Source organism: Microtus pennsylvanicus, chromosome 11, assembly GCF_037038515.1.
Source record: "Microtus pennsylvanicus isolate mMicPen1 chromosome 11, mMicPen1.hap1, whole genome shotgun sequence".
NCBI classification, from domain to species: Eukaryota; Metazoa; Chordata; class Mammalia; order Rodentia; family Cricetidae; genus Microtus; species Microtus pennsylvanicus.
Window position 1 is genome coordinate 3,891,078 of NC_134589.1, and position 13,121 is coordinate 3,904,198.

General features: G+C 46.6%; 1 protein-coding gene across 4 annotated transcripts in view; it reads left to right on the forward strand.

Moving 5' to 3' along the window:
• The window catches only part of Cyth1 (cytohesin 1), an 84,086-nt gene that overhangs the window by 56,377 nt on the left and 14,588 nt on the right, over nucleotides 1-13,121 (forward strand). For all 4 annotated transcript variants that reach the window (XR_012912231.1, XM_075989964.1, XM_075989963.1 and 1 more), the window contains exons 2-7: nucleotides 2,924-3,006; nucleotides 4,215-4,279; nucleotides 10,377-10,443; nucleotides 10,678-10,796; nucleotides 11,103-11,183; nucleotides 12,096-12,208. Coding sequence is in view for 3 of the 4 variants with exons in the window: in XM_075989964.1 (XP_075846079.1) it covers nucleotides 2,924-3,006; nucleotides 4,215-4,279; nucleotides 10,377-10,443; nucleotides 10,678-10,796; nucleotides 11,103-11,183; nucleotides 12,096-12,208 (528 nt within the window). In the remaining variant the exon portion in view is untranslated. The remainder of the gene's footprint in view (nucleotides 1-2,923; nucleotides 3,007-4,214; nucleotides 4,280-10,376; nucleotides 10,444-10,677; nucleotides 10,797-11,102; nucleotides 11,184-12,095; nucleotides 12,209-13,121) is intronic.

The window sequence follows — 13,121 nt, forward strand, 5'->3', positions numbered from 1 at the left end:
CCGTCTTCCCCACCTACCTAAGTTCTGCCCTATCAACAGGCCAAGGCAGTTTCTTTATTAACCAATGAAAGCAACACACAGACAGAAGGATCTCCTACACCAGAGGCTCATTGATGATCTAATTAACCAGCTCTGTAAGCATCAAATCAGATTCTAGGTATTAATGTCCTCATGGAATAGGTTTTTTAAAATAAAATAATTTATTTAATGTTATTTTATGTACATTGGTGTGAGGATGTCAGATTCCCTGGAACTGAGTTACAGACAGGTGTGAGCTGCCATGTTGGTGCTGGGAATTGAACTCAGGCCCTCTGGGAAGGCAGCCAGTGTTCTTAACCACTGAGCCACCTCTGCAGCCCTAGAATAGATTTTTTTTGTTTTTTGTTTTCTTTTGAGACAGGGTTTCTGTGTAGCTTTGGAGCCTGTCCTGGAACTAGCTCTTGTAGTCCAGGTTGGCCTCTAACTCACACAGATCCTCCTGCCTCTGCCTCCTGAGTGCTGGGACTAAAGGCGTACGCCACCACTACCCGGCTCAGAATAGATATTTTTAAAGTGAACTTCCGTAGCATGCTATGTCAGGATGAGCGTGAGTCCATTTGTGCTGTAAACAGAGACATCATTAAACCTCTGAGGGGTCAGCTAAACACTTACTCTGTCACACCAGTGTGTCCTCAGTGTGAGGCGTTACTCCATCACTCCAGTGTGTCCTCAGTGTGAGGCGTTACTCCATCACTCCAGTGTGTCCTCAGTGTGAGGCGTTACGCCATCACTCCAGTGTGTCCTCAGTGTGAGGCGTTACTCCATCACTCCAGTGTGTCCTCAGAGTGAGGCGTTACTCCAGTGTGTCCTCAGAGTGAGGCGTTACTCCAGTGCGTCCTCAGTGTGAGGCATTACTCCATCACTCCAGTCCTCAGAGTGAGGCGTTACTCCAGTGTGTCCTCAGAGTGAGGCGTTACTCCAGTGCGTCCTCAGTGTGAGGCGTTACTCCAGTGTGCCCTCAGTGTGAGGCGTTACTCCATCACTCCAGTCCTCAGAGTGAGGCGTTACTCCAGTGTGCCCTCAGAGTGAGGCGTTACTCCAGTGTGTCCTCAGAGTGAGGCGTTACTCCAGTGTCTCCTCAGAGTGAGGCGTTACTCCAGTGTGTCCTCAGAGTGAGGCGTTACTCCAGTGTGTCCTCAGAGTGAGGCGTTACTCCAGTATGTCCTCAGAGTGAGGCGTTACTCCAGTGTGTCCTCAGAGTGAGGCGTTACTCCAGTGCGTCCTCAGTGTGAGGCATTACTCCATCACTCCAGTCCTCAGAGTGAGGCGTTACTCCAGTGTGTCCTCAGAGTGAGGCGTTACTCCAGTGCGTCCTCAGTGTGAGGCGTTACTCCAGTGTGCCCTCAGTGTGAGGCGTTACTCCAGTGCGTCCTCAGTGTGAGGCGTTACTCCAGTGTGTCCTCAGAGTGAGGTGTTACTCCAGTGTGCCCTCAGTGTGAGGCGTTATTCCATCGCTCCAATGTGTCACCATACTGTGCAGGAACAGAAGCCAACACTTTGCCCGTTAAACACCAGGCAGGGTTGAGGCACTTTAGTTAAAATCATTGCCCATTGTCATCTGCAGCCCAGAGTATTAAATAGAAAATCCCAGAAACAAATAATTAATTTAAGCCTTTGTTTGCATTCTGAGTAGCAGGATGACTTTTCCACTCTCCTGCTCTGCCTTGCTCTGTCTGTGACCCTCGTAATAGTGAGAAACTGTTGACTCATTTTGATGCTGTACCTCAGGCTGCCAAAGGTTTGGCCACAGTGTAGGGTGGTGCCTGGGCCAGACAGAAAAAGCATCCAGTGTGGATGTATATGGAGACAAAACCAGTGTATCTGTCTGTCCAGAAGTCTGCTGGGGTCCTTGGAATGTGTCCTCTGAGGGTAAGAGAATACATCTGTATTCCACTTCTTCCTCAGATAACCCATGAAGTCAGACAGCGTGTGACTGAGTGGGTTATGTGGTCTGTCTGAAGCAGCGGGGACTGGGGGTGGGGTGCGTGGGGATGGCGGACAGGCGGCATGGTGACTGGAGATGTGGGAACAGGGACAATTTGCCGTTTCCAGTGCTTGCTGTCCATGTAGCCACCACTTTCGACAGAGGGGTGTTCAGACAAGGAGCTGGTCATTGGGGGGCCCATGTTCATGTATTGATGGTAGGAGCACACTACGGACGTTCACACCAGGTTGAAAAGAGTCTCATGATCCCTGCTCCCAGAGTAAATGCTCTTTCCATTTTGCTCTTGGTCTTCTAGATTTTCTTCTCTGTTTGCCAAGAATCCTCACCCCACTTTTTTCCAAAATGGCACAGAACATTCATGTTGCTTTCATGAACCAATTGGCCTGGTTCCACTTCAGGTGCCAGGGACAGCTCCTGGGAGATGTAGTTCCACTTTTGACCACCAGGGAGCCGAGGCCTGGCCTGAGGCAAAAGGCCTGAGGAGAAAGGCCTCTCTCCCCCTCCTCACTGGCAAATTCACCTGGCAGCATCTCCCTCCTGTCCTTTGGAGCTGTCCTTGCTCAGCTGGTCTAAGAACTGAAGGGTCCTGCCTCTCTTCGTAAGCCTGCCAGAGTGATTCCCAGCAGCGGTCATGGCCAAAATTGGCTTCTGGCTTCTTTGGTCACATTTTTACATATGAGTCTTTGAAATTTTGGTGGTGGTAGTGGTAGTGGTAGTGAGGGTTGTTTTGTTTTGTTTTTGAGACAGGGTTTCTCTGTGTAGCTTTTGAGCCTGTCCTGGAACTCGCTCTGTAAACCAGGCTGGCCTTGAACTTATAGAGATCTGCCTGCCTCTGGCTCTCAAGTGCTGGAATTAAAGATGTGTGCCACCACTGCTTGGCAAATTTTTGTCATTTTTTTGTGGGAAGATGCTTTCTTGGTAACATTCCTCTCTTTGCAGTTCCCAGTGACCTCACTGCAGAAGAGCGTCAGGAACTGGAGAACATCCGGCGGAGGAAGCAGGAGCTGCTGGCTGACATTCAGGTTGGAGGGTGCTGGGAGGCTGGCCAATGTGGGAACACTTGGTTTGTGGCTGTCGGTGTCACAAGGTGCCCTTAAGAGCTGGTGCTTGCCACAGCTATGGCCGAAGCACAAGTATTAGTGGTTATCTTTGATTTACCAGAAAGCAGAGTCTCTGGAGGCTTGCTATTTGTCAGAGGTAGAGCGACTCTGAGCTAAGTTTTCTCAGCTGACACACCAAAGAACACAGGCCTCAGGTTTGTGGCTCCTTCTGTAGGTCCTGACTCTGCTGCACCAGCTGAGGGCATGGGATGCAGCTCCAGCTGTCACTACTGAGAACAGCAGCACCTTCACAACTTCCTGCAAGGGCCTGCTGCACTGGGGCTTACAGGCTCATCCCTAGAAAGGGTTGGTGACTGCAGACAGCAGTGCTGCTCTTTCCCCAAGTTCCTTTCCTAGCCAAAGACTGTGCTGGGAAGAAGGTCCAGGAGCTATGGGGTGGGTTATTTTTCTCTGGGCAGCTGGATGCCACTCTTCTAAAACCCTTTGTAAGATTTCAGGGGTGAGAAAGGAGGGCATGGAACCTCACAGGGCAGTGAGAGGACAGGCCCTCTTGCCATTGGCAATTGGGGACTATTTGGATGGTTTTTCCTGATTCTCTGGTTCTTGTTTCTCTGGTAAGTGCTAGGAACATGGAGGAGTTCACCCTACCCTCTACATGGAGACAGTCCCTCCCTTCCAAGACTGAGTGAAGTGGAAGGCACTGGCTGGTAGTGAGTTTGCTGCTGGGGTGAATGGTCAGCAGATTTAGTGGGACACTCTCATGTCCAGCTATGGCAACATGAGGCAGTAGAGTGGGCCCAGCTGGTCCAGCCAGCCATGTGTGTGGGTGCCTGTGTGCTATGAGCTGCGTCATGCCTGTATTTGGGGACTGCAGATTGTTCTAAGCACTATGCTGAAGTGGCTGTTCTTCAGTGAGTGCTCCTTTTACAACGTCATGAGCCTAGAAGGCTTCTTCCCTAGCCCAGGAACACGGGCCAGCCTTCCCACCTTTGCAGTCCTAAAGTAGATGTTTATTGAGTAGTGCATTCTGCTAGTTGACCTCTTAGAGTTTTTGCATGTGTCCTTGTTGTCGTTGCTCTGTTCTGCTGTGCTGTGGTGTTGGGATGGAGGGAGTCTTTGGAAGTGTCGCTGTGGTCTGCAGTTCTCATCCTGGTGACTCCTGTTTACAGAGGCTGAAAGACGAGATAGCAGAAGTCGCTAATGAAATTGAAAGCCTGGGATCCACAGAGGAAAGGTGAGTCTGCCTTGCTGCTGGCTGGGCTCCTGGGTCTAGCTCCCAGTGCACCTTCCCCATGTGTCCTGGCACATTCGAGGAGAAAGTAGGTTTTCTGCCGTGTATCCCTAGCAGATACACGGAAGCCTTCATGGCCTTCCTCTAAGTCCTCACTGAACACAGGAAACTTTTTTCTTTTTTGAGATAGTCTTTCTACATAACTTTGGCTGTTCTGAAATTCACTCTGTAGACCAGGCTGAACTGGTCACAGAGATCTGCCTGCCTCTGCCTACCAAGTGCTGGAATTAAAAGTGTGTGCCACCACCTGGCCTCAGGACACCTTTTACATGTACAAAACTGAGTTAGAAAATTCAAAGGCACCCAGAAACCTTAAGTCAGCAGTTCTCAGCCTGTGGGTCATGACTCCTTTGGGGAACAACCCTTTCACAGGGGTCACATATCAGATGTCCAGCATATCAGATATTTAAATTATGATTCATAACAGTAACAAAATTACAGTTATGAAGTATGGTTGGGGTCACTACACCGTGAGAAACTATGTTAAAGATCAGAGCATTAGGAAGGGCAAGAACACTGCTCTAAGTGCTCATAGATTGTTGTATAGATTATTTGTTTCCCCTTCTTTTGTCCACTCTGTATGAATTTTTAAAATTTCTGTTTTACTTTGTTTAACGGAGGAAAAGCTTAGCACTTCTGATATCATTTCCAAAGGCTGGTGACCACCTGTGTCTGGTGTAATGTCAGGTGCACTTGTACCTCTTTATGCTTCAGGGAGAATAGTGTGGAAATGATTACAGTGTAAAATGACAAGATGTCAGGGACTTTGAGCGGAATTCCCAGGCTGTTTTTAATGGTCTCACTCGATAAATGATCTGCTTCCAGCTCCCTCTATGTCTGTGTTTTTCTAAGCCTAAGCTTCTCTGTCTGACTTTGTAAGGCCCTTTGATTTGTTATTTTAAACTTGCGTGTGCAGTGCCATAGGGATGAAGGGGCTACATCCTCCACAGAGAGTGGCCAGTGGGATATTGCCAGCCTCCAGGTTGTCTTTTAGGGTTACAGCTTTCTTACTTTCTATTAAAGTTTTTATTTTAGATTTAAAAAAATATGTATATAAGTGCTTTACCTGCAAGTCGGTAGTTCACTGCATGTGTGCCTAGTGCCCGAGGAAGTCAGAAGAGAGCATCAGATCTCCTTGAACTAAAGTTATGAATGGTTGTGAGCCATTGTGTGGGTGTTGGGAAATGATCCCTGGTCCTCTGCAAGAGGAACAGGTGCTCTTAACTGCTGAGCCATCTCTGCAGCCCCTTATTTTCTGTTAAAAAAAAAAAAAGCATAGAAATTGGTAGATTAAGAGTTATTCTAGAGAGCTGGGTCTCTAGCCACATCTCAGGAGGCAGAGGCAGGCAGAACTCTGTGAGTTTGAGACTAGCCTGATCTACACAGAGAAACCCTGTCTTGGAAAGCAAAAACAAAACAAACAAAAGAGTTCATCTAGATTTAAAGCTTCTTCTCATAGAAAAGATAATAAGTTGGGTGTGGTGCCGCACACCTGTAATCCCAGCACTTGGAAGGCAGAAGCAGATGGACCTTTGTGAGTTTGAGGCCAGCCTGGTCTACATAGTGAGTTCCAGGACAGCCAAAGCTACATAGTGAGACCCCCATCTCCAAAACCAGAAACCAAACCAACTAAACAAACAGGCAAGGGCTGTGACTCAGTGGCAGGATACTTGCCTGGCATGGGAGGGCCTAGATTCAGTGCATCAGCAGCTCTTCCACCACAGCAAGCAAGAAACTGCTAAATGGATAAGCAAGTCACAGAGTAGGAGAGAATAGCTGCAGTGTGTGTCTGAGACCTTGTCCAGTGTAGACACCTTGCAGCGCAGTACCATGTGATGGCTCAAGCAGATGGACACAAATGCTAAGCAGATCTATTCAAGATGTTGTAAATAATAGATGTCCACATGGAAGAGGCTCAGTACCATCATCTGTGCAGGTGAGCGCTGTAAAACTACCTGAAATGCAGCCTAACACATCTTGCAATGGCTAGAATCAAAAGGTATACGTGTTCAGCGCTGATCCCCAGCAACACAGGTGTTTATTCAAGAGAATGAAAATATGTCCTTAAACACTTTTACCAAGGATATTTACAGTACTCTTATTAAAAATGGACCAAGGTAGAAATTGCCCAGCCATCCACCAATAGGTGAATGCATAAGTAGACTGGGACAATGGGCCATTACTCGGTAGTATCAGAGGAGCGTGCTCATCCAGAGCAATAGCATGTGCAGGCCCCACAAACACAACAGAGAAGCAGTTCGTATGTGTGTACACAGTACCACATGGACACAATACATACTTCTGTCATAAAGCTGAGACAGAAGATAGGGATCTACCATCAAAAATAGCAGTGGATGCTGACAGGTGTCAGGGGAGACCTGACCAGAACCCAGTGGGGTGGTCACCAGGGCATACACACCTGTCACACTGAATGAGTCCTTGGGATGCAAGCCTCACACTGAATTAGAATTATCCCTGACTTAAAAAAGAAAATTATTGGCCTTTTCCTGGTTATAAGTGGAATTTTTAATTTTAAAAATTATATGTATTTATTTATTTAGTGAAAATGAGCACATGTGCCTCAGCACACACGTAGAAGTCTGAGGACACCTTTCTGGAGCTGGTTCCATCCTGCCGTGTGGGTCCAGAGGTTGAATTTAGGTTGTCAGCTTAGCTACAAGTCCCTGTACCTGCTGAGTCATTGCACTGTCCAGGAGTAGATGTTTATTGCAGTAATCTGGTAAAAGATGGAAAAGTATGAAGAAAACAGATTTTCCCAAATCAGCAACCGAGAGAGAACGATTAATATCATAGTATGCTTTCTCTCTGTGTCTTTTTGTGCCAGCACATATATGTGGGATTCAGGGTACTGTTTGCTTAATGTCCTGTGGGTTATCACAGTTCCAGTGGACGAAAGACCCCAGCGGTGTGCAAAGATAGGTCCTGAGAACCCTCAGCTCTCTATTCACTAGTGCTTAGCTCTCCATGGAGTCCTGACCTGCCCATCCTGAGCTAGAGAACCAGGACTGGTCTGGAGATGTTCTGTGTGAGTGGACAACAGGATACCATGGTTTTGAGTAGACAAGTAACACTATCATCTGATGGACCTCGAGACATAAAGAATGCCTTAAAGGTAACATATAAGGGCTGACAAGATGGCTCAGCATATAAAAGTGCTTGCCTTGCAAGCCTGATGACCTAAATTCAATCCCTGGAACATATGTAGAGGTGGAAGGAGAGAACAGACTCCACAAAGCCGTCTTTTGACCTCTACACCCATGCATGCACATTGTGTAAGTTTACACAAACAATACAAATAAATAAAAAATGTAAAAAATAACATAAGGAAAAAACACCACCGTTCATCAGTGCATCTGGTGCCTGTGAGCTCAAGAACCATACTTCAGTGATTTATGCTTTAAACTCTGGAGTTTAAGCTAGTTTTCCAGAATTAAAGATCCTGAAAGGAGAGCTGTTCTGCAGATTCTGAGCATCTGTATAGTTGGGATTTGTTATTAATTCTGGTTTTCCATAGGTAGTTGTCATACTTGTAATCAAAGGCCTGATAAGCATTTTGTAGCAGTAACTCCAAATGCTGTGTAAGAAATAGAGACAACGTAAAACTGTGAGAAGCTTTCTCAATTGACCTAGTTGATACAGCTGCTGTCCAAGGGAGACTGTGCTGAAGTTAGGACAGCTGACCCATTGATGATTTAGCCAGCCACTGACAGTGACTGTCCCATCAGTCATAAACAGCAATGCTAGACAGGTAGGGACAAGAACTGACTCATGGAGAACTGGGAACTTTAGCCAGCCGCATCCTGTGATATGTCAGGCATCATCGGCGGCCACTCTGAATGGGTAGGGCCGGGAGCTGATTCATGGGGAACTAGTGAAGTTAGCCAGCCACTGCTGTAAGCACCCAGAGTGGTCAGAAGCAGTGATTGTAGCTGGTAGAGATCTGGAAGTGTACTACTGAAGTCTGGGCTTGTCAGAGGCCCAAGAAGCCTTCAGTAAGGAACCAAACCAAGCAAAGGATGCTGAGGGCCCTTGTGGGTGGTTATGTGCCTTGCCATTGTAGGGCCCCTAAATACTGCACACTCTTATAGGAAATAGCCCAACAGCTTTTTTCTTATATTTTTTTAAAAATATGGATCAAAGTAGTAGTATTGGATTTAGGGAAAATGTAATTAGATAACCTAAGACTCATACCTGTTCATTCCAAACCTCAAGTCAGGCTGGCCAAACATGGTGGGCTCACACGTGTAATCCCAGCATTTAGCAGAAGGAATGTTGTGAATTTCAGCCCAGCCTGAGCTACAGTCACCTCTGTCTCAACCAGGAAAGAAGAAGAAGAAAGGGGGGAAAAAAAAGAACTTTGGGGATTTGGCCAGTGCTGATGTGCTCCTTAAAACAATGCATAAGCTATTTCTGAGTAGCTCGTTGGCTCAGAAACGGTAGAATTACTGTCAGTTCCCAGGTATAGCCCCGCTTACAGGAGGTTTTAGAAATGTCACCTAGCCTCTACCCCTAACACTCTGAGTCACTCAGCAGCCCAGAACCTGTGGGATTGGATAAAATGGGCAGACACGCTAGGTGAGAGCTGGCATTCTGCATGTCTGACGCGCTCCCTCATCTGTGTGTGGACCACACCCTGGGAAGCATGGTCTATGAACCTGCATTTGTTTAGTCTAGTGCACAGTTATGAAAACTGCAGCTTGCTTGTACAGCATCTGAACAGCTGACTGTGAAAGCACTACATGACCATCTCCATACAGCCTTGACCCTTCTGCCCGACACATGCTGAGAGCAGCCCTGGGCGTAATGACCCCAGACTTGACTCTACATCTGCCATCTGAAAAGCAGAGGGAGGTAGGCATGCAGAGGAATGTCACTCAGCAATAGGCAGGAGTGTTGTGCTGACAGACCTTGAAGACAGCTAAGCGAAACAAGTCCAGATACTCCACGAGTCAGGCAGATCAGTGCATAAGCGGTAGACTGCGAGTTCCTGGGGTTGAAGTGGGAATGTGGGTGGGGAACTTTGTTGGACTGGTGAAAGTATTCTAAAACTGGTTATGGTAATGGTTGCACAGTTTAAATAACTTATTAAAAGCATTCAGATGTACACTTTAAAAAACCTTTTTTTATTTTACATACCAATTCCAGTTCCCCATTCTTCTCTTCCCCCTTTTCCCCCCACCTGACCCCTACCCTACTCCCCAACTACTCCTCAGAGAGGGTGAGACCTCCTATGGGAAGTCAACAACGTTTCTCACATCACTTGAGGCAGGACCAAGGCCCTCCCCCTGTGTCTAGGTTGAGCAAGGTATCCCTCCAAAGGAAATGGGCTCCAAAAAGCCAGTTCATGCACTGGTTCCACTGCTAGTGACCTCACAAACTGTCCAAGCCGCACAACTGTCACACAATCAGTGGGCCTAGTTTGGTCCTAGGCAGGTTCCCCAACTGTCAGTCCAGAGTCAGTGAGCTCCCACTAGCTCAGGTCAGCTGTTTCTGTGGGTTTCCCCATCATGGTCTTGATCGCTTTTCTCATAATATTGTTCCTCCCTATGACTGGACTCGAGGAGCTCAGCCCAGTGCTTAGCTATGGATCTCTGTATCTGCTTCCACCAGTTTCTGGATGAAGGTTCTATGATGACAATTAAGGTAGTCATCAATTTGATTTTAGGGGAAGGGCAGGTAAGGCACCCTCTCCACTACTGCTTAGATTCTTAGCTGGGATCATCCTTGTAGATTCCTGGGAATTTCCCTACTGCCAGGTTTCTCACTAATCCCCAGGTCTATACACTTAAAATTGGCTGATTCTATAATATGTAGACGACAAAGTTTAAGAAAATAAAAATTCTAAGAGAAACCATGAATCTAGAGGGAAAGAGGTCAGTGAGCCTGAGCATTGACCAGGACTTTAGCTGGCCAGACCTAGCTGGCCCAGTCTTCCAAAACTGTCAGCGGTGCTCGTGAAGACTGCTGCAGGCCCCAGAGCTCCCGCTGCCGAGCACTAATGGCTGCACTTCTCTTCCAGGAAGAACATGCAGAGGAACAAACAGGTAGCCATGGGCAGGAAGAAATTTAACATGGATCCTAAAAAGGTACGCAAAAAGAAGTGACAAAAACCCCGAGTCTTAAGGTGCAGCCTCCTTGGTGATCGAGGGGAACCAGCAGTGTTTGTTCTAAGCTGCTATTTGCTGGTGTACATGCTGGGTGGTTACCTCACTGTCCTGAGTCTGGCGCCCTGCAATGCCCCATCCCTGTGTCCACTGGTGGATGTTTACTGTACGTGTGCCAGGGCCCACACTCACTGACTCTTTCTGGTCTTTCTGCAGGGGATCCAGTTCTTAATAGAAAATGACCTGCTGAAGAACACTTGTGAAGATATTGCCCAATTCTTATATAAAGGGGAAGGGCTTAACAAAACAGCCATTGGTGACTACCTTGGGGAGAGGTAAGGCATTTAGAGAGGATGGTCAGACTCATGGGAAGAGACAAGTTCCTTAGTTCATGGGGTAGCTGTGGTCCTAAGGCAGCAGGAGCCATGGTATTGAGTGGAAGTGTGCTGAGGAACAGTAACTTACCTGTCCGGGGATGCAGGTTCCTTGCTTGTCTAGTTAGTAAACAGAGCCAGTCCAGCGTTGTTCTGTGGATGGCCAGGCTTGAGAAGCCTCATGGCCTGGGACTCTGGGGATACCATCTGTTTGGGGTTAGGGGTCTGACTTGTGCTCCATCCCATCTCTTATTTGTTTCCTAACAGAGATGAGTTCAGCATCCAGGTCCTGCATGCATTTGTCGAGCTCCACGAGTTCACCGACTTAAACCTCGTCCAGGCCTTGCGGTGGGTGTTGTCAGCGGGGCCTGTGTGCTGTTTGACTAATGTCCCCTTGCGGGGGTCCTGGTGACTGTGCTGAAGTATTTAAGGGGCCAGTGTACATGCCTATGAGTGGGAAAACATGCTAAGACTGCTTATTGGTTTAGGGGGTGGAAGGACTGTCCAGTGTTCAAATATTTTTTCAAAAAATTGTTTCTACTATTCAGAATATAGAGCCCTTTAATATCTTGCCCTAAACTAGGTATCTCATTTCATTTTAAAAAGAAAAAATAAATTAACTTTTTTTTTTTTTGGTTTTTTGAGACAGGGTTTCTCTATATAACCCTGGCTATCATGGAATTCACTCTGTAGACCAGGCTGGCCTCGAACTCACAGAGATCCTCCTGCCTCTGCCTCCAGAGTCTGGAATTAAAGGCCTGCACCCCCACTGCCCAGCAACTTTAATTTTTTAATCAAACTTATTTTATGTCTTTTAAAGACATTGTCTTTTTAACTTTCTCTGCTACAGGTATAAATTCTGAGGTTATTTTTTTGAGCTATGATTTTAATACATGCGATAATTGCAGACTCATTTAAACCCATGACGTGGGTCCATATGACTTCCATGGTTTCATCATGAATGCTCTGAATGAATCCTTACCTTAGAGTTCATTTTAAATGATTAACTCCTGTGTTTCAATTTTGTGTGTTATTCTGAGGAGGGGGGCTGTTCTTTGGAATAGGAAAATCTCAACATCTTGGTTTACCTAAGCACTTTACCTCCAGTTAAAGCCACAGTGATGGGCAGTGGCTAAATTCGCTTCTGTTCAGTTTCTGTAAAAGTGGACGGAAGCCCCCTCACCTCCCTTTGCCCTCTGATATTAAAGCCACCAGCAGCAGCAAGGCAGGTCAAAGCAGTGCTCCTGTCTCCACCCTTAGGCAGTTCCTGTGGAGCTTCCGGCTCCCTGGAGAGGCCCAGAAGATCGACCGGATGATGGAGGCCTTTGCCCAGCGGTACTGTCAGTGTAATAACGGGGTGTTCCAGTCCACAGGTGCGTGAGGAGGCTTCTGTGTGAGTGGGGAGGAAAGCTTTCTCCACAGGTTCTCTTCTAGGCAGTGGAGGGTTTCTGAGACACGAGGAACAGTTTGCTAATGGTGTGTATAACTGTGAAAGATCGGAAGTATCCAGAAGAGACGACAGAGATGCAGTAAAGACCTGGGTGTGACGTAGTGGTGGAGTGTGTGCCTCTGTGCGTGAGGCCCTGGGTTCAGAATTACCAAGCATGTAACTGTTAAAGATGTCTCCAGAAGCTGACTGCTGTGATTTTATCTGCCTTCCCAGCTACTCAGGAGGCAGAAGCAGAATTATGACTGTAGTTGGCTAGTTAAGCACAGCCTTGTCTTAGAAAAAAAAAAGAAAGAAAATCATGTTTTTAAAAAGATATTGGCATGGGAAAATGATAAGATGAACAAAAAGCATGTGTATGTGTATATATGTGTATCTATCACCTGTGTATGTGTGTATATGTGTGTACCTATCACCTGTGTATATGTGTATTAATACGTGTGTATATATGTGTGTGTGTCTATCACCTATGTATGTGTGTGTTATCTGTCACCTGTGTATTGTGTATGTTTATGTACCTACCCCTATGTAAGTATCCATATATATGCGTTGGGGGGACAGTGTGTTACCATGTCTGTAACATGATTTTTCTACATAGTCACATTTATATAGAAGAAATAAAGCAGACCAAACATTACTAAATAGAATTGTGGGTAGTTTTTTCTTTTCTATGCATTGTATTGGTTTGGGGTTTTGTTATGTGGCCCTAGATGGCCTGGAACTCTCTTTAGAGATCAGACTGTGCTGGAACTCACAAGAAATCTGTCTCCTGAGTGCTGGGACCAAAGACATGTTCCACCATGCCCAGATGGCCATTTTATTGTTTTCTGTCTGAATCT